The 16,720-nt window shown below is 44.4% G+C and overlaps 1 protein-coding gene across 9 annotated transcripts in view; it reads left to right on the forward strand.

Annotated features, from left to right (window-relative positions):
• LOC122114362 (integrator complex subunit 14-like) overlaps positions 1 to 16,720 on the forward strand; it is a 53,816-nt gene that overhangs the window by 23,505 nt on the left and 13,591 nt on the right. For 2 of the 9 annotated variants that reach the window (XM_042687492.1, XM_042687489.1), the window contains exons 1-4: positions 7,311 to 7,360; positions 10,180 to 10,463; positions 13,002 to 13,109; positions 15,431 to 15,586. The exons of 2 other annotated variants lie outside the window; for them this stretch is intronic. In XM_042687492.1, the coding sequence (XP_042543426.1) occupies positions 10,242 to 10,463; positions 13,002 to 13,109; positions 15,431 to 15,586 (486 nt within the window). In that variant the 5' untranslated portion in view covers positions 7,311 to 7,360; positions 10,180 to 10,241. Of the gene's footprint in view, positions 1 to 893; positions 1,695 to 1,874; positions 2,069 to 2,918; positions 2,967 to 3,387; positions 3,615 to 3,906; positions 4,650 to 7,310; positions 7,438 to 10,179; positions 10,464 to 13,001; positions 13,110 to 15,430; positions 15,587 to 16,720 lie in introns of those variants that run through there. 5 more of the 9 variants (XM_042687488.1, XM_042687487.1, XM_042687485.1 and 2 more) reach the window with 5 other exon arrangements.

The raw sequence follows: 16,720 nt of genomic DNA on the forward strand, positions 1-16,720 counted from the left end.
GAAGTGGTACTGTGCCTCAAGGTGGTAAAGCCCTAGCTTTGAGCTGAAAACCTGAGGGACAGGGTCCAGGGCCAGAGTTCAAGCCCAACAAACAATCCCCTATCCCCCTAAAAATGTGCGATGGCAGGTAATGAGCTGTTCATATATAGCTTAGGCCTGTGATCCCAATTAATCAGGAAACTTGGTTCTGAGTTTCAAAGGTTCTATCCTCAGGGCACTAAGTTTCGAGAGAGACTTGAGCCTCTCAAGGGACACAAAGAGACATGTGCAGTGGAGGATGGCTTGTGTCTGTGCTTGGATGGGAAATCCAGAAACTGAACAGCCATTGCTACAGTTGAGGAACGATGAGGCTGAAGAGGAGCAATGTCCATGCTGGGTAGGAAAGTTCCATGAATCTCTCATCTCCAGCTGACTACAAAAAGCTCAAAGTGGACCTGTGTCTCGTGGTAAAGCACTAGTTTTGAGGAACATTGCTCAGGGATAGCGCAAAGGGTCCAAGATCAGAAATGCGCACACACACACACACACACACACACACACACTCCACAGTAAATATTGTATTTTCAGTTCCTATGCAGAGACTGGACAACAGCTCAGCAATGTGTGAAATTCTTCCCTTTTGTGTTGAGGGAGGAGGATAGATCATGGGACACAGAAGCAAAGACTTCAGAGGCAAATGACTATATAAACAATTAGCTTGTAAGACGTAAAGGAGCAGTTTTCTACCTTAAATACTACATTCCTTCAAAGCTATAGTAAAACAAATCCTCGTCATCATAAAAAGACAATGCAGCAGCTCTTCCTTTCTCTGGTTGCCTCCATGAAATATTTCAAGTATAAAAAATAATTTTCTCACTTACAAAAATGGACACCTGTGGCTGGCAAGGTGGCTCCGTGGTAGAGTGCTAGCCTTGAGCAAAAGAGCTCGGGGAGTGCCCAGGCTGAAGTGAAGACACAGAAATGGCCAAACAAATAGACACCTGTAATAAAGGCTGATTATATATGTAATGTATGTTTTCCAATATTCCTTTCAATTTCCCATCTCTAAGCATTTGCATTGGCTCCAGATGACACCAGAGAGGGGTTCCAAGGACAAACAGATTAGGCTACAGAAAGTAAACAGTGACCTAGGATGTTGCTGTCAAAATATGTGCTAGAAGGATGTGGCAGTCACAGAAGGCCCTGAGAGCCAAAATAATTTGAGCCAGATAAGAGGAATAGTGACAGATATGCCATGAATGTGACCTAGGAGTGACTCCTGGAAGCAGAGAACATGCCAGAACCTAGGACTAGCAGATTAGGATTGGACAAACAAGGTGTGCTGTTAACTTGTCTACATGTACACATTGCAATATAGGGTGGATGGGAATATTTCTTGTGTGAGGAAGCGGCAGAGGTCATTGGGCCTGACAGATGACCCTGCCTCCTTCACAATGGAATAGAACATGGAACCCTGATAGCAGGCCACGGTAACTCACAGTTGGCTCAAGCCAGCTCACTTGGCCTGTGACTCAGGAACCAGAAACATGTTCTTGTGCTGTATTCGCAGGTCTCGAGACTCTGGTCTCAGCCAAGAGAAGGATGGGTGCCTCAGTCAAAGCTGTAGACACTGGATCAGTGGCAAGCCACGAAGCAACCATCTCAGAGATTTGTCCAAAAAGAAACCTAGGAAATCACAAGGCGTCTCAGGCAAGGTATACTCATGATAGAAAACCTACTTAACCCCAACCTGGTCCACAGTAGAACCTTCTTATGTGATTTAGGTTTACTGAGATAATACTGTCTGCATAGTTTTCAATCTACTCTATCACAATTACTCATTTGGAAGTGTTCTCATTTCCATGGTTTTTTTCTGATTCTTTGTCTCGCCTTAGTGTGCTAATACGTTAGCCCTGACCCTGAATGTGCCATGCGATATATGGAGCCCGGAGGCAAGCCTGCTGGACATGTTGGTGATGAACGTGGTCCCAGCCTACCAGAAAGGCGATCTCTTCTATGTTGGAAACTTCCTCCACCATTATAGACAGTGGGCAACAATGGAGCAAGTGCTGGATATTGTGTTCAAAAAGTGAGTGTTCCCCCTTCATAACCGGGACGGTTCAGCTATGCCTGGCTGAGTTGTGGAATACTTGGCACCCCTCTGAACCTGTTGATTTCATGGGGGTCTTCTCACAGGAGCTTGGCATGAGACAAGAAAGTGCATACCCTGCGTAGTTTCTTAGTAGTGGTCTGCCCAGGACATTTCCCAGAAAAGCTCCTGGAAACTCAGAAGCTTGCTTACTGAGGGGCTAGGATTACAGGCGTGTGCCCATGGCACACGACTTCTGCCCTCCCCTAGGTGAGGTTCTAGGAAATCACATTTCCCATGAGTAAATAAGGTTTCATCACAAATTGGATGTCTGTGAATAATGTAGACCCAGGAAAGGCTGGGGTGTGGGGAGGTGGGTGAACTGGAGGCTGAATCAACTCAGAGATTTCAGGGAGGCATTATGTTGGCTTTACATATTTATAACCCCTGAAGCTTTTATGTTTTTGTGTGGGTGTCAGTCCTTCAACCTAAACTCAGCGTCTTGGTGCTGTTTCTTTGGTGCTCAGAGCTACCACTACAGCATTTGAACCATAGGTGCAATTCTGGCCTTTTACAAATTAATGTCCTTAGACTTTTACTGACTAATGTCTGATCAGACTGTGCACCTGAGATCTCATGCTCCTGATTAGCTAGGATTAGAGGCATGAGCACTGTCACATTTACCTTGGACCAATGCATATAAGTCTCTTAGCAGAATTTTCACTGAACCGTATCTTACATATTTATGTGTCAGATTCCATACCCATCTGGGAATGAGCCCATCCCATATGTGTCCTGTGTGGGCAGAAAAGGAGAAGCTGAGAGGTGACTTCCTCCTGTCCTCCCATAGGTACAGATTCCCGGGCCATAACTCTGAGGAAGATGAACAAATAAAGAAGTAAGTGGACTGTGGCACAAAGAAAAGGCCCCTTCATTCAAAATGGTATCTTTGAGGCTTCTGATTCAAAGTGCAGATTTCTCATTTGCACATCATTGTGCTTTCCACTAGGGGCAGAGGGTTCGGGTTGGAGTGGTGGCAGAGGACACAGCTGTGGTGTGGTTGTGGACTCTCAGGGATGACAGGGAGGGCTGTGTGTTCAAAATCAGTTCCTTCTTGTGACCTATCACAGTGAGAATATTGGAGAATTATCTTTCAGAAGCTTCTAGACGTGGGTGGTGAAGATCATTCTGCCTGCAGGAGTCTCCTCCTGCTTCCCAGCATGCAAGTGTGCATATAGCAGCCTTGCAGAAAGGGGCTATAGGAGGCCCAGGATAGGGAGGGCAGACACTCACTCTTCTTGTCACCAATCTGCCCACAGCAGCCTTTGTTCCATCTTCACCATGTGGATGGACTGCTATCCTGCTGATTTCCGAGAGCCCCAGAACCGACACCCGGTGAAAGAACTTACCCACTATGCCATGCTCCACATGCCCTCCTCAGATCTGGTCCTCAATCTCCACGTTCATCTGCATGAGCTGGAGGAGAGCAGGAAGAATGAGACCAAGAAACAGAGGAAGAAGTCCCTGTGTGGTCACCTCAGAGCTTGTGAGTAGGGATGGCACCTGGGCCTCTAATGATGAGCCTAATTGCCAGAGAGCCCTTATTACCCCCCAGGTTGTAAGAATGTCTTTTTATGATACTATCTGCCAGGCAGTGTTGGTTCTATTGGTGAAAGCACTTGCGCTTAGCCACTCTTGGGAAAGACCTTACCTTCTCATCAGTGTTCAGTCCAAAGTAAACTTGTACAGCTTCCTCCATTAGAGCCTCATGGAAATTGAACTCCACCTTAACATCCAGAATCCACTCCCAAACTCCTTTACCTATTTCTGTTTCTCAGGTTTTGGCCACCATAGAGCAGCTTCTCCTGACCTCCCAAGAAAGAAGCCCTCGGTGATGTCAAGGATGGTGATGGATGGGGATCTGGAGCCCTCACTGGACTACACAATGCATGTGCATGTAGAGGGGTTGAATGCATTTGCAGTGAGGCCCCAAAAGGTTGTGAGTCCTGTGGATAAGACAGTGGTTCTGAACCCCACATATAACAGAGCTGAACTTGTAGGGACCCCAAAGAAAGAAGAAAGTAATAGCGATTGTCTTCCTGTAACTTTCACAGGCAGCCCAGATCAGCTCAAAAAGGGTCAAATTAGCACACCTCCTGGCGTGCTGGAGGGAGTAGCACACGTGGGACTGATGGAAAATGTCCCCAGTCTGTGCTCAGGGGAACCAATGAGTGAGGTCCCAACATTAGATGCAGCTCAGGAAAGTGAATCTGTCCTCACTGAACATCTGGACAAATCTGTCCTGCTGCAGCAGAACCAATCTCCAACTGAGAAATTAGAATCTGCCTCTCCAGCCTTTGCTGGAGCAAATCCTATCTTTCATGAGGAGCTAGATACTTTGGAGGATTCTGAGGCAGAATTTATGTTTGAAGGCAACTTAGAAGCCGACCTAGCCTTAGAGCTTCCCTCCCCTCTCCCTGGGGATATCTCTCTTTTTCTTTTTGTCCTGATTGTTGTAAAATTTGCATTCTTTTTATTTTTCTCAATTTATTAAAGATATATGTTTATGTTGTAAAATTTATGGATGTTGAATACTTTGGCTTTTTTTACGTGTACAATCTGATGTCCCAGACACATGGTTCCTGAGTAAGGGCAAAAGACAGAGTGACCTGGAGCTGTCCAAGAGCACTTACTGGCTATAGAGGGAAGAGTTCAGTGCACTGTGAGGGCCAAGGAACCCAGCCCATGCCTGCATGATGTGTTCAGGCCACTACTAAAGCTCTAGGACATAGCAAACCAGATGTCCTTGAAAGTTGTTTTGTCTATTGAGACAAATGTCAGACTAAATGTAATTTATAGGGGACTTTCTTGTAACAGTGAATTCAAGTGTTTATGCACACCCATTGTGCTTTGTGCAAATATGTAAGTAAATTTCACCTGAAAATTACATTGAATAGCTCCTGTGGGGGAAAAGTATTTGACAAAATACATAGGCATTAGGTATACTGAAAAGTAAAAGCCATCATCAATAGAAGAAAGAGCACTTACTCAGAGGGACTTACTCAGAGGACATGACAGGTGTCCTGGCTCATCGCAATTATTCTATCTTCCAGACTGCCCTGTCCTTCCTCAGGAAGGAGGTTCAAATCAGCCCCCATAGACAAATATGAAAGACACTTATTCACTGAGTCAGCAAAAGTTAGGAACTTGTAGCATGGCTCAAGTTGTATGTTTAAGCACTGAACAAGGAAATAAGCAAAAGCTCAAGGCCCTGAGTTCAAACTCCACTACTGGTACAAAGGATAATGACATCTAAACCTGAAATGTGTGCAATGGTAGCTTTAATCCAAGGGGAAAGAGATGTATAGAAATGGGAAAATTATATATTAGTTTAAGCAAAAAGGCCAGACTTATACATTAGGTCCAGATATGAAATAGAAAAAAATGAACTAGCTTTACAATGTCGGTGTGGGGCAGGGGAGGGTGGGAAGGATTGGGTGGGGGGGAGGGGAGAGGCTGGGAAGGGAAGTGAAGGGTAAACAAAGGAGGAGGCTGCAATGCTTGGTAAGAAATGTATGCATTATGCTGCCCATGTAATTGTAACCCCTCTGTACAGTATGTTCTCAAATAAAAGAAAAGAAAAGAAAAAGAAAAAAATGAAGTTTACCTTCACACATCAACTCCTGGCCATCAATTTTGTCAAATAGGCACAATGCTGGGTTTGAATGATTCATTGCTCTCCATACTAGAAAGTTATAATCTCTAATTAACCCTCAAAAAGAAAGAACTGGGGTCAGGCTCAAGTGGCAGAGCACCAGCCAAGAGCAGGAACAAGTGAAGTGAGAGCAGGAAATTCATGACCCACTACCTGCATAAGAAAACAGCAAAGAAGCCTGCAGACAACAGCTGCTATGCTAAGGCTGAGTCTTTTCTCTCTGGGGATCAGGACATGTAGTATTTTTCTATCTCTACTTACTTCAACCTGAACACTAAAATGAGTCACTAAGATGAGCCTCTGTTGAGACTTTGTGTAACTCTCTTTTGTGAAACACCCTAGAATGTTAATCCCATGTGTCTCATGGACCAGTGATGTTTGGCTCAATGGGTAGATACTAGCCTTGAGCAGAAAAGCTCAGCAATAATGCTAAGGCACTGAGTTAAAGACCCAGTGCCGACATGCCAAAGAACCTATGCAGTTTACACACATTTCTCAATGGCTTAATGAGTTTTCCATATGTTTAAAGGTAGGGCTTATTTCTTTTTAGTTAAATGAGATAATTCCTAGTCGTATATTCCAAGTTTCATGGTTCCATTCTGCCTTTTTTTTTCTTCAAAAATGCTCTGGAGATAAGGACCATTTCGAATATATTTGTTAAAGCAAAGCAGATATTTTTCTTCATGAATGAAAGCATTTGATATTTATGCAAATGATTTAGTTGTGGGTGGTCCATGTGTGCATTATTGAAACCATATACAGCTATACTTGAAAAGATGATGCAGCTGACCGTGGAGATGGTATGGAGATATTATTGGCTTCACTGTAGAATAACCCATTGGTGAGTGGGGGTGTGGCTGTTCATGTTCTATGGGAGCATGTGGAATGATTTATAAAACACCAAATAGATTCCAGGTAGCCAAATGCGGATCAGGATGATGTGGTACTATGTAGTGAATTGTGAAAGAATAGGAAAAACCTCTTAGATATCCAGATACATTTTCTGAATGGAGTTATGCGGGATTTCTCTGTTTGTCTGTCTGTCCCTCTGTTTGGTCGTGGAGCTTTAACTCATGTGGGCACTGTCTCTGAGCTCTTTTTTCCCAAGGCTAATGCTCTTCTACTTTGAGTCACAGTTCCCCTTCCAATTTTCTGGTGCCCTGTGTCCTGTGTCACTAGATGAAATAAACTGGTGTCTAAGGCCTTCCAGAGGGCTTTGTGTTGCTAGGGCTGTGCGAGGAGAGGGTGGGGCCTCTCCACCCCGCCCCTAGCCCCGCCCCTAACCCCGCCCCTACCCGGCCCGCGGAGAGGAGCTGGGGAGGACGCGCTCCCTAGTGGCCCAGCCGAGCCACAGCCCCGCCCCTCCCCGCCCAGCCTGAAGCCCCGACCCTCCCGCCCCTCCCGCCCCTCCCGCTCCTCCCGCCCCTCCCGCCCCTCCCGCCCCCGAAGCCGCGTCTGCTCCTCTCGCGACGCCGACGGCGCCGGGCTCCCTGGGGTCCCGCGGCCCTTATAGTTCCGGTTGTGGCGCCCGGGCGGAAAGTTGAAGCGGCCGTACTGTGGCCGGCGATGGGCTTGGGGTGAGTGCAGGAGGCGGCGGCGGCGGCGGCCTGAGGGTCGCGTTCAGTCGGTTGTGGGGATACAGGCGAAGGGTGAGGTGAGAAGAGCCGCGCAGGCCCAGCGCCCGGCCATTGCGGCCTCCCCGCGCCGGCTCTGGGGCGCCATTCCCGGGGTCCCTGCGCTCCGCGACCCGGGACTGCCGAGCGCTGTGTGAACAGCCCCATTTCGCCCCGTTTTGGGCCCCTCTCTCCCCGCTTTCCTCAGGAGGGACTTCCAGGTCTTTTCACTGATTTTAGAGGTTGGTTGTCGGTTGTGGGGGGGGCACCTCCCGTCGCCGTCCGTATGGAAGCACATTTGCAGCCAGACGTCTGCCCGGGAGAAGGCTGACAGGTAGCTGCGGCCTCCGCGGCGGCTGGGAGACTCAGGCGAGGCCCACGCTTTGAGGCTCGCCCCCTGAGGGGTTTTGTTTGGTTCTAGCGCTGGTTCTGGGGCCTTGAACTCAGGGCCTGAGCCCGTCCCTGAGCTCAAGGCTAGCGCCCTACCACTGGAGCCACACTTGCACATCCCGTTTATTTGGTAGGTTAATGGAGATTTAAAAAAAAAAAGTCTCAAGGACTAGGCTTCCTGGCAGGGCTGGCTTCGAACCACCATCTTCAGCTCTCAGCCTCCTGTTGATGACCGGCGTGAGCCGCTGATGCGGGCCTTAGCTGGACGGTGTTCTGTAGAGCTGCTGAGACGCTTCAATCACTTTTCTTCAAGAATCCATCCAACACCATGTTCTGTCTCACACACAGAGAACATGACTGAAGAGCGAAGCAGCAGTGCTGCACCGACATTTTTAACAGGGTTATGTTGCACAAACAACTTTAATGAGGCAGAGATGAGGGAGACAAATTTAAATTTGTCTATCAAAATTGTTAAACATTTGGGACTTCTCAGGAGTGAATTTTTTTCTGGTTAGTCTATTGATGTGGAAATCTGAACTATTTGAAACATCTATGTCTATTATGAGGTTTAAAAAAAAACGCTTTTGCTGTTTAACCTGTGTTCCTAACCCCCTGTTTAAAACATTGTTTCAGTCAGGTTTAATTCTAGCTACTTAGCAGGCTGAGTCCTAGAGGATCACATCTCAAATCCAACCCAGATGGAATCCTAGAGATTCCCATCTTAATACTGGCACACTCAGAAAATTAAAAAAAATTCTATGCACAAAAATAAAGAAATAACAAATACAGAGACCCACTAATGTGGATACAACTTGTTGATCCTCTGTTAAGAAACTATAGAGTGCCGGGCACCAGTAGCTCAAGCCTATAATCCTAGCTACTTAGGAGGCTGAGATCTGAAGAGTTAAAAGCAGTTAAAAGCCAGCCCAGGAGCCTGGCGCCGGTGGCTCACACTTGTAATCCTAACTACTCAGGAGGCTGAGATCTCATGATCAAGGTTCAAAGCTAGCCCAGGCAGGAAAGTCTGGGAGACTCATCTCCAATGAACTACCAGAAAACCAAAAGAGTGGCTGTGGTTCACAGTGGTAGAACTCTAGGCTTGAGTGAAAAACCTCAGGGACAGCGCCAGGCCCTGAGTTCAAGCTCTACCAGGGAAAGGGAAGGAAAGGAGAGAGAAACTGTAGTCTGTTGACACAATGAAATAGCATGTAGTTACAAATAAATGACCCAGCTAAAAAAAAACACATAACTAAGGAAAGTGGGTTACAGGACTATATGTATACTTCGTACAACTTCATAGTCACATTGCTTGTGTCATATACAATTGTGGAAGAGTTTAGGTAGATGTAAAAACATTACACAAGGTTAATGTTCACTAAGCTTGTTTTTTGGAATTCACTTCAAAATGTTTAGCAATAGCCAGACTGCTTGCTGGTACAATGCCCAAGCACAGATGTGTGAAATTCTAAAATTCAAATTATAAGGGAGCTGTTGGAAACTTAGAACATAGTGGTTCACAGGAGCCAAATTACATTTTATTAATATATTTATTTAATTTTACTTTGGGGCTGCTATTGGGGCTTGTATTCAGGGCTTCATGCTTTCGCTCAACTTGCTGGCTCATGACTGATGAGCAGACTGGCTCCAAAATGAAAGCCTCTGACCTTAGCTTCCTGAGTATCTTGTATTACAGGCCACCAGCATTAAGCTATAGAGAGTGTGTGTGTGTGTGTGTGTGTGTGTGTGTGTGTGTGTGTGTGTTAATGCACCCCAGTATTGAGACTTAAACTCAGGGCCTGGGTGCTGACTCTTAGCTCCCTCCCTACCCCCGCCTCCCACTCAAAGCTAGTACTCTACCACTTGAGCCACAGCTCCACTTCTGGCTTTTTGGTAGTTAATTGGAGATAAAAGTCTCACAGACTTTCCTGTCTGAGATGGCTTCAAACCATGATCCCCAGATCTCAGCCTCCTGGGTAGCTAGGATTACAGTTGTGAACCACGAGTGTGTATATGTGTGTGTGTGTGTGTATCTCCCTCTCTTCCCCCCCATATATGTATATATACATAAATGTATATATGTAAGTATATATATATTTTTATATAAATAAATACATACTTTATATAAAAATTGAAAGTTGGAAGTAAGGCCTACTTTTAATGCTTTTTCCCACTGGTAATAAGGTAGCCCTTGATTCACAGGTGTAGATAGTGTGTTTTGAGCGTGTCTGGGAGTGGTCTTCCCAGTGAATTAGGCTGCTCTCTTCTTTCTCCCAGAATTCTCTGCAGATTGACCTATATAGGGGTCACCTTGCCTTATTTCTGGAAAATTGGTTACAGTTATGGTGAAAAGATACTGCTTTCCTTCTGTGACACTTCTTTTTTTTCCCCCACAGCATTTCACTATTTGTAGCTTGTTGTCTGCATTCTGACTGGGCTGGCTTGGATTCTGTTCACCATGCCAACAGTGGTGGTGATGGACGTGTCCCTCTCCATGACTCGGCATGTGTCAATCGAGGGTTCTGAGGAATACCAGCGGAAGCACCTTGCAGCCCATGGGTTGACAATGCTGTTTGAGCACATGGCCACAAACTACAAGCTTGAATTCACAGCATTAGTGGTTTTCTCATCGCTTTGGGAGCTGATGGTCCCCTTCACAAGAGATTATAACACCCTGCAGGTACAAAAAGGAATAAAGACCCAAGTTGATTGGAAAGAAAGCAGTATGATAATAGTGTACTGATTTTAGACCTTAGAATTATTTAATAATAAATATACAGGCACTTAATATGCACAGCTATAAAGCATAATTCATAACCAATAGGTCTTAGGCCTTTTTTTTGTAAAACTATGAGGTAGAGAAAGGGGTCATGGGGGCTGGGAAGGTGTCTGACTGGTAAAATGCTTGCCTCGCATTCATGAGGCCCTGGGTTCGATTCCTCAGCACTACATAAGCAGAGAAAGGTCATGGTCCATTTTCTGGAATTCTTAGGAAAGTTGAAGATTTCAGCATACCATGTTTCAGTCCCTAAATTCAACATTTTTTGCCATTCTGCTGTTTTCTACTTTCTCATACAATTTTAAGGTAATGAAAAATAGCCCTTCTTAAAACACACACAAAAACTTCTTCTAGAAAGTTCAGAATGATGCTTACTCTCCAACAGATAGTATTCATTTATAGGTGCCAAGATATTATTTTTTTTCTTTTTCTTCTTTTTTTCCATCCTGGGGCTTGAATTCAGGACCTGGGCGTTATCCTTGAAATTTTTGCTCAAGGTTGGCACTCTACCACTTGAGCCATAGCTCCACTTCCAACTTTTTTGCTGGTTGATTGAGATAAGAGTCTCATGGACTTTCCTGCCCAAGGTGGCGTCAAATGTCGTTAGATCTCAGCCTCCTGAGTAGCTAGGATTACAGGTATGAGCTACTAGTACCCAGCTCAATGTTGTCATTTTAAAATCTTAATAGGTATTGTCTTTCAAAGATATTTTTCTGAGATAAGCCAGATGTCATTATTTTTTTTTCAAATTCTTTATTGTGATTAAGTGATTACATAATTTCCTAAATTTCACTGTATTGCGAGATAGTGATGCTTAGTTAAAATGACAAACACATTCTAATTTCATGGGGCAAATTGTCTGTCGTGATCTATAATATTTATGAGTTCTATGAGCTAGCCAGATGTCTTTAAACCATTAATATCTCCTATAGTTCTTAGCACAGTGTCTTGGCCAGTGAGTAGACAATAAGTGTTTCTGAAATTAAAATGAGCAATTAAATAATTGTTGGGCAATGTGGAAATGCAGGATTAATGTAGTTTGAATTTTTAGTAATCTTTTTTTTTGTTGTCAGTCGTGGGCCTTGAACTCTGGGCCTGAGCACTGTCCCTCAGTTCTTCAGCTCAAGGCTAGTGCTCTACCACTTGAGCTACAGCGCCACTTCCGGTTTTCTCGTGGTTTATTGGAGATAAGAGTTTCATGGACTTTCCTGCCCCTGCTGGCTTTGAACCGCAATCTTCAGATCTCAACCTCCTGAGTAACTAGGATTACAGGCATGAGCCACCAGCGCCCGGCTGAATTCTTAGTAATTTTTATTAAAGCTTTCCTTTTATTAGTTTGCATCTTTATGAGACTTAAATTTTTTTTTAAATCGTACTGGTGGACTTTTTTTGGTGGTACTGAGTCTTGAATTCAGGACCTCATGCTTGGGAGGTAGATGCTCTACCACATGAGTCATACTTCCAACCCTTTTTTGTACCGGGTATTTTCAGATTATAGTCTCAGTTTATGCCCTGGATGGTTTGGGCTTTGATCCTTCCACTTGTGCTTCCCCATGTCAGTGGTGATAACAGGTGTGTGCTACCATACCTAGTCTTTGGTTGAAATGGAGTCTTGTGAATTTTCTCCCCAGGCCAGCCTCTTAACAGCAATTTCCCAATCTCTGCCTCTCAAATAGCTAGGATTACGGGCGTAAGCCACCCCACTCTGCTTGTACTGGTTTTCTTATAAGTTATTTAGCTAAAGACTTTTTTGGTGTTTAGCAGTTCTAAAATTGAGAGAATTGCAATGTAATGAATGAGGTGTAAGAGGTAAAAGCAAAAGCTCTGGAGTCAGGCCACTTCTTAAAAATTTCCTCATTTAGGGCTAGGAAGGTGGCTAAGTGGTAGAGCGCATGCCTTGCATGCCAGAGGCCCTGTGTTCGATTCCTCAGCACCACATAAGCAAAAGGAAAAAAGCTGGAAGTGGCGCTGTGGCTCAAGTGGTAGAGCGTTAGCCTTGAGCTGAAGAGCTGAGGGACAGCACCCAGGCCCAGAGTTCAGGCCCTATGACCGGACCCCCCCCAAAAAAATTCCTCATTTAAAAGTAGGGTGAACAATGGTAGGATGATTAAATCCATGTAAAGTGCACAGAATGGTGTTTAGGAGATGATGGTTAATAGTCCATACATTTTGGTCATTACTTTAAGCTTATTTCATTGTTAAGCTTATTTCATTGTCCTTTACAGTTGAGGAAGTCTGTTTTGCTGTGTTTGTGTGTGTGTGTGTGTGTGTGTGTGTGTGTGATTGTGTGTGTGTGTGTATTTTCTGGAATCTATGCTTTGGGGCTTACAGAAACTCAGTGTTCCCTGTATGATATTCAGACTTCATACAGTTTATATTGGTTTCTAATAACAAAACAGCAGCGAATAATGAGCAATTATTTTTTTCTCACCCAATAAGGAAGCACTGAGTAACATGGACGATTACGACAAGACATGCCTAGAGTCCGCACTGGTTGGTGTCTGTAACATTGTTCAGCAAGAATGGGGTGGTGCGATCCCTTGCCAGGTAATGCTTAGTTTTTTTCAATGTCCTTAGTTAATATCATTAATGAGCCAGGCACTAGTGGCTCACACCTGTAACCCTAGCTACTAAGGTGGCTGAAATCCAAGGATTGTTGGTCAAAGCCATCCCAGGCAGGAAAGTATATGAGACTCTTATCTCCAATTAAACAAAAAAGAAAAAAAAAAGTAGAGTTATGATTCAAGTGGTAGAGTGCTAGCCTTGAGCAAAAAAAGCTCAGGGACAATGCACAAGGTCTGAGTTCAAGCTCCAGGACTGGCACCAGAAAGAAAGAAAAAAGGAAGAGAAAATATAGACCCCCCAAACTGGCCTGTACATCTTAGGTATTCAAGAGGCTGAGATCTGAGGATCTCAGTTTGAAGCCAGCTGAGGCTATAAAGTCCGTGAGACACTTGTCTCCAGTTAAGTAGCAAAAAGCCAGATGTAGAGCTGTGACTCAAGTGATGGAGCACTAGCCTTGAATGAAAAAGCTAAAAAAGGGCTAGGAATGTGGTTTAGTGGTAGAGTGCTTGCCTAGCATGCATGAAGCCCTGGGGACGATTCCTCAATACCACATCAACAGAAAAAGCCAGAAGTGGTGCTGTGGCTCAAGTGGTAGAGTGCTAGCCTTGAGCACAGAGAGACTCAGGGACAATACCCAGACCCTGAGGTTAAGCTACTAGGAGTGCATGTACACATGCATGAGCACATGTGCAAAACATACAAATCATTAACCACTGTAGTGTTGATTTTCCTCAGGCTCTAACCACCTACGTTATAACTCCACAAACTACATTTTACACTATTTGTACAGTTTTTAAAGAAGGCATTAAATCACTGTAATCGTATCACACGAATTTAAGTCATACTAATGTGTTCAGAAAGCAGACCTATGCCTCAAGGAAAGTATTTTCCTGGTAAATTGATGTACTGAAAATTTATATTGTTTCTATAAAGACAAAGGGCTCACAGTAGAATTTATAACTGTTCACTGAAGGACGGATTATAATTTTGTGTGGTAGAATTGTAAACACGGAACAATAGTGTCTGTTCTTCATTATCTCGGTGTAGCAGTTATTCAGCAAATTTCTAACCATCTCAACTGAGTTGTCTAAAAAGTGAAGAGAATCATAAAGACTTGCTCTTGTGGGACACCAGTGGCTCATGCCTGTAATCCTAGCCACTCAGAAGACTAGGATTTGAGGATCTCCATTCAAAGCCAACCCAGGCAGGAAAGAGGAAACTCTCATCTCCAGTTAAACACTAAAAAGTTGGTAGTAGAGTTGTGGGCCAAATGGGAGAGTGCTAGCCTTGAGCAGGAAAAGCTAAGGGACAGTACCCAGGCCCTGAGTTCAAGCTCTAGTACCTGCATTTTTGTTTTAAATGCACAAATTCAAAATACATGGTTTGGTCTTGTCTATGAGAATGGATGTTAAGGAGAGCAGAGAGAGAGAGAAAGAATGGTGGACAAAAACAGTCATAATATTCAATGTACATATTGAAACTGGGACTAGAAAACTTCAGATGGGTAAGTTTGGAGTACATGGAAAAATGATAGAAAGGTTGACACTTTGATCAAGTGTATTCTACATATCAGTTGACATTGAATTAAAACCCTGTGGTATAACTAGTTAAAGATAATTTTAGCCGGGGCCAGTGGATGACATGTATAATCCAAGTTACTTAGAAGGCTGAGATCTGTGGATCCAGGTTCAAAGTCAGCCCAGCAAGAAAGTCTATGAGGCTCTTATCTCTAATTAACCATCAGAAAACCAGAAGTGCAATTGTGACTCAAAGTGGTAGAGTGCTAGCCTTGAGCAAAAAGAGCTCAGGGATAGCACCCAGGCCCTGAGTTCAAGTACCATGACTGCCAAGAGAAAAAAAAGACAATTAAAAACAATAAGCCAGGCATCAGGGGCTCATGCTTGTAATCCTACCTACTCAAGAGGCAGAGATCTGAAGATCATGGTTTGATGCTAGCCTGGGCAGGAAAGTCTGTGAGACTTTTATCTCCAGCTAACCAGTAAAAAGGCAAAAGTAGAGGTGTGGCTCTAGTGGAAGAACACCAGTCTTGAGCAAAGTAGTTCACAAATAGAGCCAAGGCCCTGAGTTCCAGCCCCAAGACCAGCACATAAACAAACAAATAAATCACACAGTTTGCTAGATTTTCACAAATGGAAGCATGTATGTATATCCTTACTCCAATTAAGACCTAGAACATACCCATCACCCCACAAAGCTCCCTGCACATTCCTGTAGCAGTGAAAGCAAACCTGGGTGGAGCTGTTGGGCATGTGGCTTAATGGATACTTGTCCTCTGCACACAGGTCGTTCTGGTGACGGACGGCTGTCTCGGCATTGGTAGAGGGTCCCTGCGACATTCCCTAGCGACACACAATCAAAGGAGCGACAGCAACAGGTTCCCGCTGCCTTTCCCTTTCCCGTCTAAGTTATACATCATGTGCATGGCAAACCTGGAAGAGGTAATGGCCTTCTGCTAACTGCTTTTTAGATGGGTTAGGTAATTCCCAGGGCTCGGTTTATTTGTCAGTATATTCAATGAACACTCTTGCGTACCGTATAACATTTAGATTTGAAAAGACTTGATTTCACATGCTCTTTGACAACAACACTCACCTCTCCAAGAGTATAGCTGGAGATGCCCACTCTGCTGATGACCATGAGGCTTGAGATGTTCTTTTTTTTCTGTCCATTCCTCCAGAAATGTTGACAGAAGTATACTTTAGGTTTTGTTTTTGTTTTTTGGGGGGGGGCTTTTTTTGGAAGGGGGGAGCATAGGTCTTTTTGTTTGTTTGTTGTGGTGCTGGTATTGGGACTTAAAATCAAAGGCTGGGTGCTGTCCCTGAGCTTTTTGCTCAAGACTAGCACTCTACCGTTTTGAACCACAGCTCCACTTCTGGCTTTTTTGGTAGTTTAGTAGAGCTGAAGATCTCACAGATTTTACTACTCAGGCTTGGCTTCAAACTGCCGTCCTCAGCTCTCAACCTCCTGAGTAGCTAGGATTACAGGCATGAGCCACCAGCACCTGGCTTCTGATGTGTTTTATTAAATACTTCCTGCTTTTCCCATTGAGTCAGGAATTATTTCACTTTACCTCAGTTTTTCTCTCTCTAAAATGCTGATAATTGATGGCTCTTGCCAAACCATGTCAGGAAGAGGTTGTAGGGAAGATGCTGTATGGCTACTAACTGTGGTCTCCTGAGAATCTGCAGAACTACTTATGAATGAAGTACCTCTTGTAACCTTGAGGCAGATTGCAATAGTTGAGGTAAGAAAGTCCATGAGACTCAGTATCTCCACTAAACTACAAAAAAATCTGGAAGTGGAGTTGTGGCTCAAGTGGTAGAGTGCTAGCCTTGAGCAAAAAGCTCAAGGACAGCACCTAGGCTCTGGAATTGAGCCCAGGAACTGGCACACACACAGAACAATTGTTGTGTTACTTCCTTCTTTATTTGTATTTTTTTTTGGCGGGGGGGTGGGTCCGGTCGTGGGGCCTAAACTCTGGGCCTGGGTGCTGTCCCTCAGCTCTTCAGCTTAAGGCTAGCGCTCTACCACTTGAGCCACAGTACCACTTCCGGCTTTTTTCTTTTTGCTTA

This window comes from Dipodomys spectabilis, unplaced genomic scaffold (genome assembly GCF_019054845.1).
Source record: "Dipodomys spectabilis isolate Male_0828 unplaced genomic scaffold, ASM1905484v1 ptg000108l, whole genome shotgun sequence".
Taxonomy (NCBI): Eukaryota; Metazoa; Chordata; class Mammalia; order Rodentia; family Heteromyidae; genus Dipodomys; species Dipodomys spectabilis.